The 24,598-nt window shown below is 42.5% G+C and overlaps 1 protein-coding gene across 1 annotated transcript in view; it reads left to right on the top strand.

Annotated features, from left to right (window-relative positions):
• The first annotated feature begins 11,039 nt into the window (after window positions 1-11,039).
• Window positions 11,040-24,598, top strand: part of XPO4 (exportin 4) — an 82,245-nt gene continuing 68,686 nt past the window's right edge. Inside the window, exon 1 of the mRNA XM_060770952.2 lies at window positions 11,040-11,151. Within this exon, the coding sequence (XP_060626935.1) occupies window positions 11,074-11,151 (78 nt within the window). The 5' untranslated portion in view covers window positions 11,040-11,073. The remainder of the gene's footprint in view (window positions 11,152-24,598) is intronic.

The following is a 24,598-nucleotide window of genomic DNA, read 5'->3' as shown; positions in this document are numbered from 1 at the left end:
ATTGATACAACGACTGACAGTGCTCTGAGGCTTCTGGAAATTGTGAATTGTTTTATCTTTTTTTAGACAAACAGGCCTATTTTAACCATTTTTAAAATCATGTCAGAAGCAACTTGAGAAACTGCAAGTCGCTTCTGGTGTGAGAGAATTGGCTGTCTGCAAGGACATTGCTCAAGGGATGCCCAGATGTTTTGTCATCCTGTAGGTGGCTTCTCTCATGTCCCAACAAAGGGAAGCTGGAGCTGACAGACGGGATTTCACTCCCTCTTAGATTTGAACCGCTGACTTTCAGGTCAGCAGTTCAGCCAGGACAAGAGTTTAACCCATTGCACCACCTTGGCTCCATATGTTAACCATGCATACATATAAATGAATATCTTTGGGATTGCAGCCTTAGAGGTCTAAGTAAGTTACCCAAAACGCTGGTCTCCATTATTCTTGGTCTATTATATTGTTATGTATTATGGTAGACCACACTAATTCTTCATCTCTATCAAAATACAAGCATACTTTAAAATATTTTTAAAACTGTTTAAAATATGCATTTTTATTAGCTATGTTAACATAAGGATTATTCAAAATAACGGAATACTAAAGATAATTAAGCCATAAGTATCTACATTTATATTCTATATATGCCTAAATAGTTTCCCCCCCAAGTCCTTGATTCAGATCAGTTTAACAGTCCTATTTTTAAATGGTTGATTGCAATAATATTTGAGGGCAATATTCCACTGTTTTTGCTTTGTTTTTAAGTTTTTAAATCTGTGGCTTCTTTTTCCCCCTATGTTATTCCACATATTATTTCTTAACATTTTAGCCTATCATATCCTACCCATTACTTAGATATCTAAAGCAAGAACACCTGTAAATCCATCAGGCTAAACTAAATAAATGATTGTGTATTTGTTTACATTTGTATGAAAGGAGTGTTCTGAGATATGCAGTGCTTGTGTTGTGGCAGTTTATGAAAGATGCAGTATTACTACTTTTTATATAATAATGCCATGTTTTTATATTTACATCTATCTGACATTCTTTTATGTGGTAGGTTCTTCCTCAGGAACTCAGTTTAACTGTTATTTATTTATCATTTGCCTTTCAAAAGCTTCTGCTGGCACAATTTTATTATTATTATATATATAAAAAATTGAAAATCCAAAAAAGCCTCTTTGTGTTCTTTTGGTCTATAAAAAGTTTGGAAGTAATTGTGAAAGTCTGTAATGCGCCAATGAAGAACATAGATTATCTCTCTATCTGACTATCCCTAGACCCTCCATGTCTTAAGAAAGCCAACTTAAGATGCTTTATTTATATTCCACTCTATCTCCCTGAGGGGACTCAGAGAGGATTACAGTATACATATATAGGCAAACATTCAATGCCTTTTCTTTATAAATAAAAATGTAATGTTTGTTTGTGGGATTCACATAACTCAATAAACACTGGACGAATTGACACTAAATTTGGACATAATACACCTATCAGGCCAAGGAGTGACCATCAGTCACACAAACAGAAAAACACAGTGGAAGGGACTTAAATGCGTGATTGCATTTCTGTGTACGAACCCACACAATCTCTTCGATCATCTGAAGAGGCCCTGCTCACGCTCCCACCTCCTTCGCAGGCCCGATTGGTGGGTACGAAGAAGAGAGGGCCTTCTCAGTGGTGGCCCCCCGACTCTGGAACTCACTTCCCAGGGACATCAGACATGCCTCATCTCTGGCAGTCTTTAGGAGGAGCCTGAAAACATGGTTTTTCCAGTGTGCCTTCCCAGAATAAGGAAAACTCTCAGCAATATGCCCTCAAAATGCACTTTACCACTGATTTAGGACTGACTGCGTTCCCTCATTTCTCTCTGAAAATCCTATCCCAGTTATATCCTACCTTGTTCATGTCAGCATTAGTTTTTAATTTTAATCTGTTACATTTGGCCCGGCCATTGGTTTTAATTGCTTGTGTGTCACTGTTGACCGTTTATTGTTTATTTTTTGTTTATGTGATTTATATGAATTGTATTGTATTGATTGTTTTCCTATTGCTTTTGTTTATTGATGTTTTGTTTATTGATGTATTGTGGGCTTGTCCTCATGTAAGCCGCACCGAGTCCCTTGGGAAGATGGTAGCGGGGTACAAATAAAGTTTTATTTATTTTTTATTATTATTATTAAAAAGCCAAAAACAAAAAATGCATTACAACGCATGTGCAAAGCCACATATATACACAAACACACATATAAACACATATACACAAATACACACACAAAACACATATACACAGACTGGGCCACAGCAATGTGTGGCAGGGGATGGCTAGTATATAATAACAACGACATACAGTACAAACAAAGGCAAAGGTTTCCCTTTCCATCTCCAGTGTCTGGAGGCAATGCTCAACTCTGGCCATGGGGAGGTGCTTTTGTTTCATTTTTCCATACCGAGAAGCCTGTTGTCCATGGACCCTACTGGTCATGTTTGCCTGCATGGTTGCATGGGCACCTTTTAGGCCTTTGAGATCATTCTTGGTATAAGTGACTATATATAAAAAATTGAAAATCCAAAAAGCCTCTTTGTGTTCTTTTGGTCTATAAAAAGATTAGAAGTAATTGTGAAATTCTGTAATGCGCCAATGAAGAACATAGATTATGGGTTGTTGTATGTATTGAAAGCCTTCAATGTATTGTCGAAAGCCTTCGACAATACATTGAACATAGGTTATCTCTCTATCTGACTATCCCTAGACCCTCCATGTCTTAAGAAAGCCAACTTAAGACGCTTTATTTATATTCCACTCTATCTCCCTGAGGGGACTCAGAGCAGATTACAGTATACATATATAGGCAAACATTCAATGCCTTTTCTATATAAATAAAAATGTAATGTTTGTTTGTGGGATTCACATAACTCAATAAACACTGGACAAATTGACACAAAATTTGGACATAATACACCTATCAGGCCAAGGAGTGGCCATCAGTCACACAAACATAGAAAAACACAGTGGAAGGGACTTAAATGCGTGACTGCATTTCTGTGTACGAACCCACACGATCTCTTCGATCATCTGGAGAGGCCCTGCTCACGCTCCTACCTCCTTCGCAGGCGTGATTGGTGGGGACGAGGGAGAGGGCCTTCTTGGTGGTGGCCCCCCGACTCTGGAACTCACTTCCCAGGGACATCAGACATGCCCCATCTCTGGCAGTCTTTAGGAGGAGCCTGAAAATATGGTTGTTCCAGTGTGCCTTCACAGAATAAGGAAAACTCTCAGCAATATGCCCTTTACCACTGACTTAGGACTGACTGCATTCCCTCATTTCTCTCTGAAAATCCTATCCCAGTTATATCCTACCTTGTTCATGTCAGCATTATTTTTAAATTTTAATCACTCTTGACCGTTGATTGTTTATTTTTTGTTTATGTGATTTATATGAATTGTATTGTATTGATTGTTTTGTTATTGCTTTTGTTTATTGATGTTTTGTTTATTGATGTATTGTGGGCTTGGCCTCATGTAAGCCGCACCGAGTCCCTTGGGGAGATGGTAGCGGGGTACAAATAAAGTTTTATTTATTTATTATTAAAAAGCCAAAAAACAAAAAATTGCATTACAACGCATGCGCAAAACCCCATATATACACAAACACACATATACACAAATACGCACACACACACATACACATATATACACACACAAAATACATATACACAGACTGGGCCACAGCAATGTGTGGCAGGGGATGGCTAGTATATAATAACAACAACATACAGAACAAACAAAGGTGAAGGTTTTCCTTTCCATTTCCAGCGTCTGGAGGCAATGCTCAACTCTGGCCATGGGGAGGTGCTTTTGTTTCATTTTTCCATACCGAGAAGCCTGTTGTCCATGGACCCTACTGGTCATGTTTGCCTGCATGGTTGCATGGGCACCTTTTAGGCCTTTGAGATCATTCTTACTATACGTAACTATGCAAAGAGAGCTTTACAAACTTGGTGGCAGATTTATTGTAAAACTCCTGAAGTGAGAAAAAAAAAGGGGGAAAAACCCAAAAGCACAAGTTTTGTTAAGATTAATGACATTTCGGTGTCAAAAGTGTGATCAACCTTTTCTTTAAAAACAGGCCAAGAAACATATATAAAGGAATAAATAAACAACAAATGTTTTTAGGATGGAAACAGTTCTGGCATTTGGAACGGAGTATGATTCCCCATATCTACACACTTAACCGTGGAAACAGGGAATAATGGATAATAGCAAACCATACTGAATTTTTTTTCATGTCAGAAGCAACTTGAGAAATTGCAAGTCACTTCTGGTGTGAGAGAATTGGCTGTCTGCTAGGACATTGCCCAGGGGATGCCTGGATGTTTTGATTTTTTTTCCATCCTTGTGGGAGGCTTCTCTCATGTCCCTGCATGGGGAGCTGGAGCTGACAGAGGGAGCTCATCCATGCTCTCCCTGGATTCAAACCTACAACTTGTCGGTCTTCAGTCCTGCTGGCACAAGGGTTTAACCCACTGCACCACCGGGGGCTCCTTACTTCTGCAGAAGGTTACCATAGTCATGCTGGAAGTCCTAGTGCTGTTGGGACTTGTTCAAAAACATCTGCAGAGTCTCATGATTCCCACCTCTGCTGTAAAATAAAATATGATCAGTATGATCGTTTGTAACACGGAGTGCTAATTAAACTTGCTATTGATGGCTGAAAAGAGCCATCTAGTGGTAAGAAAGACCTAAGCAAGCAGCGTTAGGAAATTATCAGAAGTATTTCTTAGGGCCCTTCCAGACATGCCCAATTTCCCAGGATCTGATCCCAGGTTTTCTACTTTAAACTGGATTATATGAGTCTGTACTGCCAGATAACCTGGGATAATCAGAAAACCTGGGATCAGATCCTGGGATATAGGACCTGTTTGGAAGGGCCCTTACTCTGGGATATTAATCATTTCAAAACTATCCGTAAACCAGATCAACAATTGGGTCATACAGTTTACAGAACACCCCCCTCCCCCCCCCCACACACACACAGATAGATATCTACATAAAAACTCCAACCATCACCCAAGTCAAAAAAGAAGCACCATTAAAGCCTTAGCAGACTGTGCAAAAAGAATCTGCGAACCCCACCTCCTCCAAGATGAACTGAACCACCTAAACTGGGCTTTACAGACTGATTGATACTCCACCTCAGACATCAGAAGAGCTGCAAGACTGAGAACAAGTCATGAGAGTAAAGGCAAAGATCCACCCAGAGGAAAAGTGTTTTTGCCATACATCAAGGGAACCACTGACCACATAGGGAAGCTGATGAGGAAACACAACTTACAAACTATCTACAGACCCACCAAGAAAATCCAACAAATGCTACGTTCAGCAAAGGACAAGAGGGATCCTCTCACTTCTGCGGGAGTCTACCGTATACGATGCAGCTGTGGATAAGTCTACATAGGGACCACCAAACGTAGCATTGTCCAAACACAAATCAAGGAACATGAAAGGCACTGCAGACGACTTCAACCAGAGAAGTCAGCCATAGTAGAGCACCTGATGAACCAACCTGGACACAGCATATTATTTGAGAACACAGAAATGCTGGACCACACCAACAACCACCATGCCAGACTACACAGAGAAGCCATTGAAATACACAAGCATGTGGACAATTTCAACAGAAAGGAGGAAATCATGAAAATGAACAAAATCTGGCTACCAGTATTAAAAAACTCTAAAATTACAACAGCAAAACAGCAGAGAGGAAACAATCAGGGACATATAATCACCTCTGAACAACAAAAGATTGCCCCAGGCACTAACAAGCCACACCAAACAATTGCCAGGCCATCAAATGCTAATCAAGGTGGTCAGTTGAAACATTCAAACCTAGCTCCAACAGACAAGAGTTCTTTGTCCCACCCTGGTCATTCCAGAGATATATAAACCCATTTTCCTAGTTCCAACAGACCTCACTACCTCTGAGGATGCTTGCAATAGATGCAGGCAAAATGTCAGGAGAGAATGCCTCTAGAACATGGCCATATAGCCCGAAAAAACCTACAACAACCCAGTTAAATCCCATCGTTTCCCGTCTGTGTAAGTGCCGCGAAGTCTGGAGTCTTCTCACTACTTTGCATAATGACCCTTGGCAAATTCTTCTTTAGGCATGATGGTCTTATGCTGTCAACACAACTTGGAAGCATTTAGTTGGCTCTTTGAAACTAGTCCTGCTGACAAAACAAGGGAAGATTGAGAAAGCCATGCTACTTAGCTTGTAGGCATGAATATATTTAAATCTTAATGGTTTATAAATTAAAAAAGGAGGCGCGTGCATGTTGTGTATTGCCTTTGGAGTCAGTCACATTGCTGGATCCCTGGAATTTGGAACATGAAGTCCTTGAGGTATTATTGGGCTGCAATTCCAATTAGCCCTAGGCATCACAGCTAATAGTGGTGGATGATGGAAGTTACAATTCAACAACATGTGAAGGATCTCTTAGAATTATAGAATAATAGATTTGGAAGAGACCACATGGGCCACCTAGTCCAACCCCCTGCCATGCAGGAAAAGCACAATCAAAGTATCCCTGACAGACCTAGCCTCTGTTTAAACGTTTCCAAGGAAGGAGCTTCCACCACACTCTGAGACAGAGAGTTCCACTGTTGAACAACTTGTATGGTCAGGAAGTTCTTAATGTTCAGAAGGAATCTCCTTTCCTGTAATTTGAACCCATTGCTCTGAGTCCTAGTTTCAAGGGCAGCAGAAAACAAACCTGCTCCCTCTTCCTTATGACATCTTTTCACATATTTATACATGGCTATCATGTCTCCTCTCAACCTTCTCTCCTGCAGGCTAAACATACTCAACTCTTTAAGACACTTCTCATAGGATATGGTCCCCAAACCTTTGATCATTTTAGTCACCCTCCGCTGGACACATTCCAGCTTATCAATGTCTCTTTTGAACATGTGGTGCCCAGAATTGGACAGAGTATTCCAGGTGAGGTCTAACCAAAGCCGAATAGAGAGGCACCATGACTTCTCTCGATCTAGACACTATACTCCTTTTGATGTAGCCTCAAATCCCATTGGTTTTTTTAGCTGCTGCATCATACTGTTCAACTTGTTTTCCACAAAGACTTCCAAGATCTTTCTCACATGGGCTGTTGTCGAGACAGGCATCAATCATTCTGTTTCTTTGCATTGATTTTTTTTTTCTGTCTAGGTGTAGTATCTTACATGTGTCATTGTTGAAATTAATTTTGTTAGTTTTGGCTCAACTTTTTAGTCTGTTATGGTCATTTGTAATTCTGATCCTGTCTTCTGGAGTATTAGCTACTTGTTTACTATCTGTTGTAATCTGGCGTGTTCTCCTACTGCAATTGGTAAAGCATGTCAAGTCTCAAATACAGGGAGACCATTAGGATGCAAAGAAGGCCAACACGTGCAAAGTGGATTGCTGTGAGTTTTCTGGGCTGTAGGGCCATGTTCCAGGAGCATACTCTCCTGACGTTTCATCCACATCTATGGCAGGCATCCTCAGAGGTTGAGGGGTCTGTTGGAAATCAGGCAAATGAGTTTTATATATCTGTGCCTAGTTTCCAAGAGACCTCACAACCCCTGAGGTGGGTGAAATGTCAGGAGATAATGCTTCTGGAACATGGCCATACAGTCTGGAAAACAAACAACAACCCAGTGATTCCGGCCATGAAAGCCTTCGATAGCCTACAAAGTGCAGTAATTACTTTTTGGTTTAGAATCAGTTAGCCTTTGAGGTAATGTACTCATTAACAAAGGGTGCATCTACACCAAGTATGGGCAAGCTTCGGCCCTCCAGGTGTTTTGGACTTCAGCTCCCACAATTCCTAACACCCGGAGGGCTGAAGTTTGCCCATACCTGACAGAGTTAATGCAATTTGGCACCACATTAACTGCCATGGATTAATGCCATAGAATCATGGAAATTGTAGTTTTACAAGGTCTTGAGCCTTCTCTGTCAAATAGTGCTGATGCTGCATCAAGTTAGAAAGCGCCTTTCCACACAGCCATATAACCCAGAATATCAAGGCAGAAAATCCACAATCTCTACTTTGAACTGGGTTATCTGAGGGCCCTTCCACACAGCCCTATCTCCCAGAATATCAAGGAAGGAAATCTCACATTATCTGAGTATGGACTCAGATATGAGGGTTGAATGAAAAGTAATGCCTCCACCTTCGTAACTCCTCAACAGATGGCAGTACTGGTATGTGGCAGGTACTGGCTTGTTCAGTAGACTCTCCTCTACAGTTCCATTTTGGCAGGAAGCCTTAGCATTGAATGGTTGTGTTGTTAAAGTGCAAAGTATGGAACCCTGCGCAGACGGTCGGTCAATGTGACTTAAGTGATGTGCAGTCATTGAATTCTTGACAGCAGAAGGTGTCACCCCAAAGGAGATTCTTCAGAGAATTCAAGCTGTTTATGGTGATTGTGTTGATGTATTATGCATTATTGGGCGAGTAAGTTTAAAGGTGTTGAGGTGGGAACATCTGACTTGCGTGACAAACAAAGAGTTGGGCGTCCTGTGACAGCAACCACCGAGTTTCACAAGCAAAAGATTGACAGATTGATTCGGGATGATCGTTGTATCACTCAAGAGAGAAATTTCAAGCATAATCGGCATTTCACAAGAACGTGTGGGTCACACTATTGCTTTAATATATTGTCGAAGGCTTTCATGGCTGGAATCACTGGGTTGTTGTAGGTTTTTCAGGCTATATGGACATGCAGTTCTTGTGGGTTTTTTCGGGCTATATGGCCATGTTCTAGAGGCATTTCTCCTGACGTTTCGCCTGCATCTATGGCAAGCATCTTCAGAGGTCTGCTGGAGCTGGGAAAAAAGGGGTTTATATATCTGTGGAATGACCAGGGTGAGACAAAAGGCTTTTGTAAGTTGGGCTAGGTGTGAATCTTTTCAACTGACCACCTTGATTAGCATACAATGGGCTGACAGTGCCTGGAGCAAACTCTTCTTGAAAGGTGATTAGATGTCCCTGCCTGTTTTTCTCTCTGCTGTTTTAATTTTGGAGTTTTTTAATACTGGTAGCCAGATTTTGTTCATTTTCATGGTTTCTTCCTTTCTGTTGAAATTGTCCACATGTTTGTGGATTTCAATGGCTTCTCTGTGTAGTCTGACATGGTGGTTGTGAGAGTGGTCCAGCATTTTTGTGTTCTCAAATAAAATGCTGTGTCCAGGTTGGTTCATCAGGTGCTCTGCTATGGCTGACTTCTCTGGATGAAGTAGTCTGCAGTGCCTTTCATGTTCCTGGATTCTTGTTTGGGCGCTGCGTTTGGTGGTCCCTATGTAGACTTGTCCACAGCTGCATGGTATACGGTAGACTCCTGCAGAGGTGAGAGGATCCCTCTTGTCCTTTGCTGAACGTAGCATTTGTTGGATTTTCCTGGTGGGTTTGTAGATTGTTTGTATGTTGTGTTTCCTCATCAGCTTCCCTATGCGATCAGTGGTTCCCTTGATGTATGGCAGGAACACTTTTCCTCTGGGTGGATCTTCATCTTTACTCTTGTGGCTTGTTCTTGGTCTTGCAGCTCTTCTGATGTCTGAGGTGGAGTATCCATTGGCCTGTAGAGCCCAGTTGAGGTGGTTCAGTTCATCTTGGAGGAGGTGGGGTTCGCAGATTCTTTTTGCACGGTCTGCCAAGGCTTTAATGGTGCTTCTTTTTTTGACTTGGGTGATGGTTGGAGTTTTTATGTAGATATCTATCTGTGTGTGTGGGTTTTCTGTAAACGGTGTGACCCAATTGTTGATCAGGTTTGCGGATGACTAGGACATCTAGAAAAGGCAGTCTTCCTTCCTTTTCTTTTTCCATAGTGAAAAGTGTTCCTGCCATACATCAAGGGAACCACTGATCGCATAGGGAAGCTGATGAGGAAACACAACATACAAACAATCTACAAACCCACCAGGAAAATCCAACAAATGCTACGTTCAGCAAAGGACAAGAGGGATCCTCTCACCTCTGCAGGAGTCTACCGTATACCATGCAGCTGTGGACAAGTCTACATAGGGACCACCAAACGCAGCGCCCAAACAAGAATCCAGGAACATGAAAGGCACTGCAGACTACTTCATCCAGAGAAGTCAGCCATAGCAGAGCACCTGATGAACCAACCTGGACACAGCATTTTATTTGAGAACACAAAAATGCTGGACCACTCTCACAACCACCATGTCAGACTACACAGAGAAGCCATTGAAATCCACAAACATGTGGACAATTTCAACAGAAAGGAAGAAACCATGAAAATGAACAAAATCTGGCTACCAGTATTAAAAAACTCTAAAATTAAAACAGCAGAGAGAAAAACAGGCAGGGACATCTAATCACCTTTCAAGAAGAGTTTGCTCCAGGCACTGTCAGCCCATTGTATGCTAATCAAGGTGGTCAGTTGAAAAGATTCACACCTAGCCCAACTTACAAAAGCCTTTTGTCTCACCCTGGTCATTCCACAGATATATAAACCCCTTTTTTCCCAGCTCCAGCAGACCTCTGAAGATGCTTGCCATAGATGCAGGCGAAACGTCAGGAGAAATGCCTCTAGAACATGGCCATATAGCCCGGAAAAAACCCACAAGAACTGAGTGATTCCGGCCATGAAAGCCTTCGACAATATATGGACATGTTTTTAGAAGTATTATCTCCTGACGTTTCGCCTGCATCTAAGGATGCTTGCCATAGATGCAGGTGAAACGTCAGGAGATAATGCTTCTGTGCCATCTATTCCAGTTCAAAGCAGATAATGTGGGATTTTATTCAGCTGTGTGGAAGGGTGTTTCCAAAACTCTGGTCTCTCAGGTGTTTTGGACTTCATCTCCCAGAATCCCTGGTCATTGCCTGAAGCAGCTGAGGCTTCTGGGAGTTGAAGTCCAAAAAAAGAAAAGGCCTGAAGTGGGCCTGCCCGCCTTCCCTCCTGAGACCGCCGCGAGCGCTGATTGGCCAGCCGACCCTCGCGAGCGGTGATTGGCTGGGCGGGCGCTTGGTCCCAGAATGCACCGCATGGCGCGTCATTGAAGAGAGACCATGATGGCGGCGGCCGTGGCCGTGGGGGGAGCCCCGGAGGTGATCGCCCAGCTGGAGAACGCGGCCAAAGTCTTGATGGTGAGGGCGCCCCGCGGAGGGGAAGGGGCGAGAGGGGAGGGGGCCTCGGTTCCTTCACTCCCTTCGGGGAACGTCCCCGGGTCCAAGCGACGCCTTCTTCCCCTTCAGAAACCTCCCCTCTCCCGCCTGCTTCCTTTCTGCTCTTCCAGACTACTTTGCTTCACTCTGAGGGTGTCTCTACACCACTTATGGGCAAACTTGGGCCCTCCAGGCGTTTTGGACTTCAACTCCCATAAATACCGGCTGTTAGGAATTGTGGGAGTTGAAGTCCAAAACGCCTGGAGGGCCCAAGTTTGCCCATACCTGATCTATATTGAAGAACTAACACAATTTCACACCACTTGTAACTCCTCTCGCTGTAGAATTCTGGGAGCTGCAGTTTGACAACGACTTTGGCCTTCTCTGCCAAAAAGAGCCCATTCCTCAGCAAACTACAGCTCCCAGGTTTCCAAAGCATTGAACGCTGATGCTTCAGGTGGCGTCAAACTGTATACAAACCTCACTACCTCTGAGGATGCTTGCCATAGATGCAGGCGAAACGTCTGGAGAGAATGCCTCTAGACCAGGGGTCCTCAAACTTTTTAAACAGAGGGCCAGTGCATAGTCCCTCAAACTGTTGGAGGACCAGATTATAATTTGGAAAAAAATTGAATTAATCAGAGATTCAAGGAGTGTGAGAATAGCTAACAAGGAGGTCACATATCTTATTTGTAGTGCAAAAAACACTTAAAACAATACAATAATTAAAACGAAGAACAGTTTCAACAAATATAAAATTATTAGTATTTCAATGGGAAGTGTGGGCCTACTTTTGGCTGACCCTGTTGTTGTGTGCTTTCAAGTCATTTCAGACTTAGGTTGAACCTGAGTGAGGGCCAGGTAAATGACCTTGGAGGGCCGCATCCGGCCCCCGGGCCATAGTTTGAGGACTCCTGCTCTAGACCATGGCCATATAGCCCGAAAAAAACCTACAACAACCCTATATACAAACTGTATTCAAACTACAACAAAGGAGATACCATCTGAACGTTAGGAAGAACTTCCTTACTGTGAGAGCTGTTCAGCAGTGGAACTCTCTGCCCTGGAGTGTGGCAGAGGCTTTTAAACAGAGGCTGGATGGCCATTTGTCAGGGGTGCTTTGAATGCAATATTCCTGCTTCTTGGCATGGGGTTGGACTGGATGGCCCATGAGGTCTCTTCCAACTCTATGATTCCAGACAGGGGTCCTCAAACTAAGGCCCGGGGGCCGGATGTGGCCCTTCATGGTCATTACCCGGCCCTCACTCAGGGTCAATCTAAGTTTGAAAAGACTTGAAAGCACACAACAACAACAAATACAACAATCCTATTTCATCAGCCAAAAGCAGACCCACACTTCCCATTGCAATACTAATAACTTTATATTTGTTAAAATTGTTCTTCATTTTAATTATTATATTCTTTTTAAGTGTCTTTTGCACTACAAATAAGATAAGTGCAGTGTGCATAGGAATTCATTCACGTTTTTTTCAAATTATAATCCAGCCCTCCAACAGTTTGAGGGACTGTGACCTGGCCCTCTGTTTAAAAAGTTTGAGGACCCGTGTTCTAGACACTCTCTTCTCCTTTGAGCTCAAAGATGCTTGCTTTATATATAAACTTTTATTTATACCCCGTCACCATCTCCCCAACGGGGAGCGGCTTAAGGAGCTGGGCATGTTTAGCCTGAAGAAGAGAAGGATGAGAGGAGATATGATAGCTGTGTATAAATATGTGAGAGGAAGCCACAGGGAGGAGGGAGCAAGCTTGTTTTCTGCTTTCCTGGAGACTAAGATGCGAAACAATGGCTTCAAACTACAAGAAAGGAGATTCCACCTGAACATGAGGAAGAACTTCCTGACTGTGAGAGCCGTTCAGCAGTGGAACTCTCTGCCCCGGAATGTGGTGGAGGCTCTTTCTTTGGAGGCTTTTAAACAGAGGCTGAATGGCCATCTTTGAATGCAATATTCCTGCTTCTTGGCATGTGGTTGGACTGGATGGCCCATGAGGTCTCTTCCAACTCTATGATTCTAGACACCCTTTTCCCCTTTGAGCTCTAAGATGCTTGCTTTATATATAAACTTTTATTTATATCCCGCCACCATCTCCCCGACGGGGACTCGAGGCGGCTTACAATAGGCCAAGCCCAACAGCGCATTACAATAAAATAAAAACCAAAGCACAAAACAACAGCACAGTAATGTACATAAAACATAAGAATACAGTAAGCAATATAAAAATACAATGAAAAATCATTCAAAATAACAGTGACAATGAGCGGGCCGCATGTACAAGATAAAATACTAAAAACTCAGGGTGAGATAGGAATGGAGCAGATTATTTGTGAGGGAGAAGCAGGGTCATAAAAACAGGACTTCACACAGGCAGGGGAAAGTGTACTATAGGGACAAAAACATTGAGCGCAATGTTTTTGTCCCAAAAGCGCAATGGAAAAGCCAGGTTTTGAGATCCTTCTTGAAGATTTCTAAGGTGGGAGCTTGCCTAATCTCACTGGGCAATGGGTTCCAGAGTCAGAAGGCTCTCTCCCTTGTTCCCACAAGGCAGGCCTGTGATAACGGCAGGGTTGAAAGGAGAGCCTCCCCCGAAGATCGGAGAGATCGGGCAGGTTCATGGAAGGAGATATGGGGTTGACCGCTCCCTGTAATTCGCCAATCTGGCTGCCGAGCGTTGGACAAGTTGTAGTTTCTGGGCTGTCTTCAAGGGTAGCCCCACGTAGAGTGCATTGCAGTAATTCAATCTAGAGCAGTGCTTCTCAACCTGGGGTCCCCAGATGTTTTTGGCCTACAACTCCCAGAAATCCCAGCTAGTTTACCAGCTGTTAGGATTTCTGGGAGTTGTAGGCCAAAAACATCTGGGGACCCCAGGTTGAGAACCACTGATCTAGAGGTAACTAAGGCATGGACCACCGTGGTCAAGCCAGAGTAGACACGTGTCTCACAAATCTCTATAAAATGATTTTCGTTGCTACTTTATAACGGTAATATTGCTACTGTTATGAATCGTAATGCAGATATCTGCTATGCAGGATGTGTTTTCATTCACTGGACCAAATTTGGCACAAATACCCAATAGACCCAAATTTGAATCCTGGTGGGTTAGCCGGGGGGGGGGGGGGCTGATTTTGTCATTTGGGAGTTGTAATTGATGGGATTTAACCTACAATCAGAGCATTCTGAACTCCACCAATGATGTAATTGAACCAAAATTGGCATACAGAACTCCCATGACCAACAGAAAACACTGGAAGGAGTTTTGGAGTTGGTCTTTGGTAACCCCTCTGACATCCCCTCATGACCCTTCTAAGGGTCCTGACCCCTGGATTGAGAAACGCTGACTTAGCTGATATAATAATAATAATAATAATAATAATACTTTATTTGTAACCCACCCAATCTCCCCAGGGGGACTCAGGGCGGTTTCTAGAAGAAAAGCGGCAAACATTCAATGCCAAAGTGAGCAACAAAACAAATCAAAACAACAAATAGATATCATCAATTTATTTATTTATTTACTATATTTATATGCTGCCCCTCTCAGCCCGAAAGGCAACTTGCACCTACATGTTCAAATCCCTAATCAGGGCTGCCCCGCCCCCCAATTCTGTTCCTTTCCAGAACACTTTTCTTAAACCTTTGCTGATGTTATTTAATTAGACTCTGAAACAAAGAGGGCAGGGACCTAACAGAAGCTGAAGAGATCAAGAGAAGGTGGCGAGACTATACAGAAGATCTGTATAGGAAGGATAACAATATCGAGGATAGCTTTGACGGTGTGGTGAATGAATTAGAACCAGACATCCTGAGGAGTGAGGTTGAATGGGCCTTAAGAAGCATTGCTAACAACAAGGCAGCAGGAGATGATGGGATCCCAGCTGAACTGTTTAAAATCTTAAAAGATGATGCTGTCAAGGTGATGCATGCCATTTGCCAGCAAATATGGAAAACACAAGAATGGCCATCAGACTGGAAAAAATCAACTTATATCCCCATACCAAAAAAGGGAAATGCGAAAGACTGCTCAAACTTCCGTACAGTGGCCCTTATTTCTCATGCCAGTAAGGTAATGCTCAAGATCCTGCAAGGAAGACTCCAGCAATACATGGAGCGAGAGTTGCCAGATGTTCAAGCTGGGTTTAGAAAAGGCAGAGGAACGAGAGACCAGATTGCCAATATCCGCTGGATAATGGAGAAAGGCAGGGAGTTTCAGAAAAACATCTACTTCTGCTTCATTGACTATTCTAAAGCCTTTGACTGTGTGGATCATAATAAATTGTGGCAAGTTCTTAGTGGGATGGGCATACCAAGCCACCTTGTCTCTCTCCTGAGGAATCTGTACAAGGACCAAGTAGCAACAGTCAGAACTGACCACGGAACAACAGACTGGTTCAAGATTGGGAAAGGCGTACGGCAAGGCTGCATACTCTCACCCAACCTTTTTAACTTGTATGCAGAACACATCATGCGATGTGCGGGGCTGGATGAATGCAAAGCTGGGGTGAAAATTGCTGGAAGAAACATTAACAACCTCAGATATGCAGATGACACCACTCTGATGGCCGAAAGTGAGGAGGAGCTGAGGAGCCTTCTAATCAAGGTGAAAGAAGAAAGCGCAAAAGCCGGGTTGCAGCTAAATGTCAAAAAAACCAACATTATGGCAACAAGAATGATTGACAACTGGAAAATAGAGGGAGAAACCGTGGAGGCCGTGACAGACTTTGTATTTCTAGGTGCAAAGATTACTGCAGATGCAGACTGTAGCCAGGAAATCAGAAGACGCTTACTTCTTGGGAGGAGATAAAATAGTGAAGAGTAGAGACATCAGACTGGCAACAAAGATCCGCCTAGTCAAAGCCATGGTATTCCCTGTAGTCACCTACGGATGTGAGAGCTGGACCTTAGGGAAGGCTGAGCGAAGGAAGATCGATGCTTTTGAGCTGTGGTGTTGGAGGAAAGTGCTGAGATTGCCTTGGACTGCGAGAAGATCCAACCAGTCCATCCTCCAGGAAATAAAGCCCAACTGCTCACTGGAGGGAAAGATACTAGAGACAAAGTTGAAGTACTTTGGCCACATCATGAGGAGACAGGAAAGCCTAGAGAAGACAATTATGCTGGGGAAAGTGGAAGGTAAAAGGAAGAGGGGCCGACCAAGGGCAAGATGGATGGATGGCATCCTTGAAGTGACTGGACTGACCTTGAGGGAGCTGGGGGTGGTAACGGCCGACAGGGAGCTCTGGCGTAGGCTGGTCCATGAGGTCACGAAGAGTCGGAGACGACTGAACGAATGAACAACAACAATATAAATAACCCTGATGTACCCATTGTATGCATAGAAAAGAAAAAGGACAGAGAAAAGTTTGTCTTTTTGTTTCTTGTTATGCTAAGCCTTTATCTTTATCTGTGATTTGTTGTTTCTAGGTATTGAATGTTTGCCTTTGTATTATTGTATTCTGGAATCCACCCTGAGTCCTCTCGGGGAGATAGGGTGGAATACAAATAAATCATCATCATCATCGATCATTATCTGTTGGCTTTTTTCTTGCTTTGTAGTTAGTAGGCACCTAGAAAATCTATTTTTGGGTTCTTCTAACTGATGAATCTGCATTCCTTAAATATTAATTGTGAAATAAATTGGAGGTAGCCATGCTGGCCATAGGAAAAAAATCTATAATCACAACTAGGCTAATCAAAGTTCTGATTAATTTACCATTTAACACATTACAAACAGTTTGAGCTCACATATGGATTCTGTAGTTTAAAAAGAGGACTGACCTCTTGATTTATTTTTTTTCTCTTGATTTAGCTGAGGATTACTCCAAAAGGAACTTGAAATCATGGAGTCACTTGATAGAGTTTTATTTGAATGTGTGGTGACTCTTTTTCCTTCGTCTCATATCAGGATACTCTGCAGACAAAATAACTCAATATGAAGTCAGGGTGTTTCCTCCTCCACTGTTCTTGTACCCTATTAATTGGTCTACGAAAGGAAATAAAATATAATTAATTGCTGAACACTTTTAAAAATATCTATTTTGTAGTTTGTTAGCAAATCAAGTAACTGACACTCTTTGTAATAATTTTTGATGGAAAGTGGTTTACTGTTGTTGAAGTTTTGAATAGAAGCTGGGTGGCCATCTGTCATGGGTGCTTTGTTCCAGAGGCATTCTCTCCTGATGTTTCACCCACATCAGTGGCAGGCATCCTCAGAGGTTGTGAGGTCTGTCGGAAACTAGGCAAGTGGGGTTTATATATCTGTGGAATGTCCAGGGTGAGAGAAAGAACTCTTGTCTGCTGGAGGCATGTGTAAATGCTGCAATTGGCCACCTTGATTAGTATTTAACATCTTCAAAGCCTGTCTAATTTCTGCCTGGGAGGATCTTTTGTTGGGAGGTGTTAGCTAGCCCTTATTGATTCTTATCTGGAATTCCCCAGTTTTGAGTGTTGCTCTTTATTTGCTGTCCTGATTTTAGAGTTTTTTTTTAATACTGGTAGCCAGATTTTGTTAATTTTCATGGTTTCCTTCTTTTTGTTGAAATTGTTCATAGGCTTGTGGATTTCAATGGCTTCTCTGAGTAGTCTGACATGGTGGTTGTGAGAGTGGACCAGCATTTCTGTGTTCTCAAATAATATGCTGTGTCCAGGTTGGTTCATCAGGTGCTCTGCTATGGCTGACTTCTCTGGTTGAAGTAGTCTGCAGTGCCTTTCATGTTTTGAAATGGACGTATGGATATCTTCTTGTCAGAATGAAAGCTATCATCTTGTTGTACATGGAAATGTCAGGTTCTAGCTAGCTTTCTTCTTAGGAGAATTACTTATACTAAATCAGACTTCAGTCTGTCTAGCTCAGGGGTCCTCAAACTTTTTAAACAGAGGGCCAGGTCACAGTCCTTCAAACGGTTGGAGGGCCGTATTATAATTTGGAAAAAAACATGACTGAATTCCAATGCACACTGCACATATCTTATTTGTAGTGCAAAACACACTTAAAACAATACAATAATTAAAATGAAGCACAATTTTAACAAATATAAACTTATTAGTATTTCAATGGGCTGATGAGATCGGATTGTTGTTGTGTGCTTGAAAGTCATTTCAGACTTAGGTTGACCCTGAGTGAGGGCCAGGTAAATGACCTTGGGGGGCTGGATCTGGCCCCCGGGCCTTAGTTTGAGGACCCCTGGTCTAGCTTATTATTGTCAATTGACTGATGGCTGCAATCTAGGTTTTGGGCAGGATTTTTTTTCCTAGCCTTAAATGGAGGTCCCTCTTGTAACCTGGTAGTCCCCTGTCCACACACACACTATCTAGGCCTCCTTAGTCTCTGAAATCAGGTGATACAGACTGTTTTCAAGATGGAAGAGTATTTGTGTATTTTGTATGGTTTGTCTGTTGAGGCATAGTACACTGCTTTGATCTGGGAGGGGGCAAAGAGAAATAAACCATGTGTGAAACTTGATTAATATAGTTGTAGACCACCAATTCATAACATTTTGTAACATTTATCCTGGCTGACAATGGCTCTCAGAGCATTCAGGTGGTGGTTGGTTCCCAGTCTTTTCGATGATGTCTTTTTAGCCAGACATGCAAACAGAAGCAAAGTGCATTGTAAGAGTTCCCTCCCAGCCCCAAGGCAGAGCTTCTTGCACCCTTTGGGCAGTATAGGCTACAAAGAATGAATTGGGGATGCCAGTGATAGGAAGAAGACTGATTTGCAGTGTTTTGCATATAATATCCAATCAATGAATGTCTCCTGGATTTGTAGGAGATACTTGTTGATCCTGTTGGGTGGAAACAAATATAAAGTGAACTATGCATTTACAAACAATCACTTCCTCACAAGCATAGTGAAAGCAATTCATGAAAACTGCCTAATGGTATTGATAGAGTGCTTTTCTGTCATGCATCAGTTGCTGAACTGGCAACACTCGTAACAGTGCTGCTTCCAATCTTTTATAAATATAGACCATACTGAAGTAGTATAGATACAAGCATGGGATGTGTGTAGGAGACGCAACTTCCTTGACAATCATGCATGGCTTCCAAATACAAACTGAAATTCCAGGCAGAAAGACTTCTATCATCTCACTCCCCCCTCCATCACAAGTTTGCCTTATGGGGACGAGGGAGAGAGCCTTCTCCGCTGTGGCCCCACAGCTCTGGAACTTGCTCCCAAGTGAGATTAGGCAAGCCCATACCCTAGCAGCCTTCAAGAAAGACTTAAAACCTTGGCTCTTCCGATGTGCCTTTGGCGAGTGAGGATATACCCCATACATTGTGTGTCCCAACTTCAGTTTCTGCCCTCAAGATGCACTCTCCCTCCACCCTTAATTGAAGACCTCTTTCTTTGTCCCTTTCTTTGTCCCTTCTGAGCTTCTCCCTCAGTAACACATTCTCCCTCAGACACACATTCTTCTTATCTCACCCAGGGTCTTACCAATTTTATCATTTTTATTTTTAGCAAATTTGGCCCACCCTGTGTTTCATTTCTCTAGCATGTTATTTTGAGCCTGTTTATTTTATTTTATCATTTCATGTGTTTATTTTGATGCTATTTTGTTTCTTTTTGTTTTGCTGTATTGTTATTTTTGGGCCTGGCCTCATTTTAGCTGCCACGAGTCCCCTTTGGGGAGATGGTGACGGGGTATAAATAAAGTTTGTTATTATTGTCATTCATGACAGGATTCATTTCAGCAGCAAAATGTCAGGAAAAGGGTTGCTGAAAATAACCATGCTTTCCAGGATTTGTTTTGTTAGCTAAGCTGTAGCAACTCCTTGAGGTGCAGAAGAGCATCCGTACCTTGCAGGCCTGAAGATAATTTGTCCATTGGGTTGTTTCTCCACATCTATTGAGAGGAAAACTTTGGTTATATGGATAAATTCAGTTGTTTTTATTGCTTTCTTTATACTTCCCTTCTATACATTTTCTCCAGAAAAATGATGGGGGTTATTTATTTGCCGTGTCAGAACAACCAGTCAAATTATATTACATTTCTAACAGAACAAAGCAAACGAGCAGATTACAAAATTTGTGAGTATGAGAGTTGATTAAATGTCCTTTGACCAGTATCTGGCCACTTGGAGTGCCTCTGGTGTTGCTGCAAGAAGGTCCTCCCTTGTGCATGTGGCAGGGCTCAGGGTGCATTGCAGCAGGTGGTCAGTGGTTTGCTCCTCTCCACACTCGCATGTCGAGGATTCCACTTTGTAGCCCCATTTCTGAAGGTTGGCTCTGCATCTCATGGTGCCAGAGCGCAGTCTGTTCAGTGCCTTCCAGGTCGCCCAGTCCTCTGTGTGCCCAGGGGGGAGTCTCTCATTGGGTATCAGCCATTGGTTGAGGTTCTGGGTTTGGGCCTGCCACTTTTGGACTCTCGCTTGCTGAGGTGTTCCAGTGAGTGTCTCTGTAGATCTTAGAAAACTATTTCTAGATTTAAGTCGTTGACGTGCTGGCTGATACCCAAACAGGGGATGGGCTGGAGATGTCTCTGCCTTGGTCCTTTCACTATTGGCTGCTACCTCCCGGCGGATGTCAGGTGGTGCAATACTGGCTAGACAGTGTAATTTTTCCAGTGGTGTAGGGCGCAGGCACCCTGTGATAATGCGGCATGTCTCATTAAGAGCCACATCCACTGCTTTAGTGTGGTGAGATGTGTTCCACACTGGGCATGTATACTCAGCAGCAGAGTAGCACAGCGCAAGGGCAGATGTCTTCACTGTATCTGGTTGTGATCCCCAGGTTGTGCCAGTCAGCTTTCGTATCATATTGTTTCTAGCACCCACTTTTTGCTTGATGTTCAGGCAGTGCTTCTTGTAGGTAAGAGCACGGTCCAGAGTGACTCCCAGATATTTGGGTGCGCTGCAATGCTCCAGTGGGATTCCTTCCCAGGTGATCTTCAGAGCTCAGGATGCTTGTCTGTTCTTGAGATGAAAGGCACATGTCTGTGTTTTAGATGGGTTGGGGATCAGTTGGTTTTCCCTGTAATAGGCAGTAAGAGCACCTAGAGCTTCAGAGAGCTTCTGTTCAACCATCTCAAAACTCCCTGCTTGAGCAGTAATGGCACGATCATCAGCGTAGATGAAACTCTCTATCCCTTCTGGCAGTGGCTGGTCATTTGTCTAGATGTTGAACATGGATGGGGCAAGCACGCTCCCCTGAGGCAGGCCGTAGGGGTTAATGAAGCAGTCTTGAAAGTCTTAATTTCTGACATTTAGCAGTTGCCTTCAAACCTTGCTAGCACATCTGCTGGTGAGTGTGTAGTGATCATCATTAGTTGAATGTATTTCTTATTCATCCCTTCAATCCCCCCTGATTATGTTTAGACAGTTTTGAATTCTCCCCAAAGGAGATCTGAAGAAACTATGTTTTGCTGTTAGTGTTAAATTTATCCCGTTTATACTGGTAGAGAATGATGAAATTGTAGTCCTACATCTGAAGGGTTCTAGATTGAAGGAAAACTTGGGGCCAGACAAGATAGTTTGTGGAAGATAAAAAAATGAGAGGGTCATTTCAAATACAGAAACTCTGGGATGGTAGCTCAAATGGGATGGCATTCTTTACAAAACATGAGGCAGTAGGCTAACTTAAATGATCCAGGAAATGGAAACATTCACAACTTTGACTCCTGACAGGATCAACAAGGATGGTTGGAAGGCTGCTTCCACTGTTCCCTAGCAACCCTTTTTGCGGTGTTGGTACAATATTTTTTTGTGCAGAGGTACCCTGAGACCTGAAAAGGATTTTAAGAGTTTCCCTGGGTAAAAAAGGTTAATTGAGGAAAGCTGCTCTACCTAATGGCAGGACCAGCCCTGGAAAAGGCTTTGCTTTTTTTGCCAGTGGAAGAAATAGTATGATTAGTATCCTTCAGTCTAACATGTGTTGATATTAAAATTATACCTATGCCAGTGTTGAAATTAAAACCAAGTAGACACATCATCAGGCACTAAAGTAATCTTTGAGACACAAGATAACACCCAGCAGTGAAAAAGGGAAAGACAGAGAACTTGGCTTCCAGCCATATCAGCATTTTGTCTTTTGGAAATTTTGGTTATCCATGTGCTTCTGGCAAAGTCCCCAGAGGCAGAAAACTGACTCCCATCCCACTTCAGTTTCTCATGGAAAATCACTTGATGCTTACTTCTGCTGTCTTTTCAGTAGATGAAAGCAGCTCTACTTTACTGCTTTTTAATTACCAATATTTTATATTCTATTTAGTTATTCAGTCAGGAGATCCATTCTTTTGTAACCAGAATAGCACTATTCATAAACAAGAAGAAGGGGGAAGCAGCCTTGGGAAAGTCCTTGGATTTCATATTTTAAAAAAATAATACCTGAGAGTAGGTGGGTGATTTCTGTCCAGTCAGAGATTAGTGACCAGAATCCTGACTTACTGATGAAGTAGGGGATGAAACAAACAGAGTATCCCTGAGAGGAGCATGGCTGGCTGAAGCTCTGCACAGGAGCACTCTCTTATTACAATAATGCATTGCCCTTGCACTTTATTATTACAATAATGTATTGTATCACACTGGAAACAAAGATCCGCATAGTAAAAGCAATGGTATTCCCCGTAGTCATCTACGGATGTGAGAGCTGGACCTTAGGGAAGGCTGAGCGAAGGAAGATTGATGCTTTTGAACTGTGGTGTTGGAGGAAAGTTCTGAGAGTGCCTTGGACTGTGAGAAGTTCCAGCCAGTCCATGCTACAGGAAATAAAGCCCGACTGCTCATTGGAGGGAAAGATAGTAGAGGCAAAGATGAAGTGCTTTGGCCACATCATAAGAAGAAAGGAAAGCTTAGAGAAGACAATGATGCTGGGGAAAATGGAAGGAAAAGGGAAGAGGGGCCAACCAAGGGCAAAGTGGATGGATGGCATCCTTGAAGTGACTGGATTGACTCTGAAGGAGCTGGGGGAGATGACAGCTGACAGGGCGCTCTGGCGTGGGGTGGTCCATGAGGTCATGGAGAGTCGGATGCGATTGAATGAATGAACAACAAAATTGCAGGTTCTTCTTGCAGTATTTAGTGCTCTTTGGCTGCATTGTATTAATAGTGCTATTATGGAGTAGGTCAACCGGACCTGTATAGTTCCTTATAATTATTTTGCTTTTCCCCCCTTGAATTCTTAAGTTTTGTCAAAATAGATATGTGGCCATTGAAACTTTTTGTACAGAATGCTTTTGGAGTTGTATTTCTATTTTTTCACTTTAGCTACTTTGAATGCATCAAAGTACTTGTAATTCTCACAGCACCACAAAAGAGAGTGTCAATGCTGAGTAGATATTTGGTCTAGATAAAGCTTTCTGAAGATCAAGGTGACCATATCTTTTGAAACTGCTGTTCTGTTCTCCTTGCCTTTTCTTTTTCAAATAAAAAGTTTTCAAGCCTCTATTCATTGGTTTTCAAGTATCATTCTGGCTCTGATAATTTAATGTTTAAATATATTTCCTTTATTTGTTTGTATTATTAACTAAACCATGGAGCACTCTATTATTATCTTTTGCAGTAATGAAAGCATGTTTGCCAATTATTTCAGTCTCCTCTTATAAGGAATATATTTATTATAATTGTGATATGTAGCCTTATGGTAAAAATAGTTTATGAATGGTCAATGACTCATAATAGTGATGTAATACAATAGCAAATTATATTTACTTTAGAAGTGAACAGAGAGATTGCAAGTTCCTTTGAGCAGAAGACTGTATATATCTATTTGTTAGTTTTATATATATATAGAGAGAGAGAGACAGACAGAGAGAGAGAGAGAAAGAGAGAATATTCAGTTCTTGTGGGTTTTTTCGGGCTATATGGCCATGTTCTAGAGGCATTTCTCCTGACGTTTCGCCTGCATCTATGGCAAGCTTCCTCAGAGGTGAGGTCTGCTGGAGCTGGGAAAAAAGGGGTATATATATCTGTGGAAAGACCAGGGTGAGACAAAAGGCTTTTGTAAGTTGGGCTAGGTGTGAATCTTTTCAATTGACCACCTTGATTAGCATACAATGGGCTGACTGTGCCTGGAGCAAACTCTTCTTGAAAGGTGATTAGATGTCCCTGCCTGTTTTTCTCTCTGCTGTTTTAATTTTAGAATTTTTTAATATTGGTAGCCAGATTTTGTTCATTTTCATGGTTTCTTCCTTTCTGTTGAAATTGTCCACATGTTTGTGGATTTCAATTTTCCCAGCTCCAGCAGACCTCACCTCTGAGGAAGCTTGCCATAGATGCAGGCGAAACGTCAGGAGAAATGCCTCTAGAACATGGCCATATAGCCCGAAAAAACCCACAAGAACTGAGTGATTCCGGCCATGAAAGCCTTCGACAATACAGAGAGAATATTGTTAGGCATCAAACTTCTGCCTGGTTGTAAGCCACCTTGAGTCGCCTTCAGGTTCGAGAAAGGTGGGATAGAAATAATTGTAAATACA

This window comes from Anolis sagrei, chromosome 3, assembly GCF_037176765.1.
Source record: "Anolis sagrei isolate rAnoSag1 chromosome 3, rAnoSag1.mat, whole genome shotgun sequence".
In the NCBI taxonomy this organism is placed as follows: domain Eukaryota; kingdom Metazoa; phylum Chordata; class Lepidosauria; order Squamata; family Dactyloidae; genus Anolis; species Anolis sagrei.
Note: the sequence above shows the minus strand (reverse complement) of the source record. Positions and strands in the feature narration are given on the sequence as shown.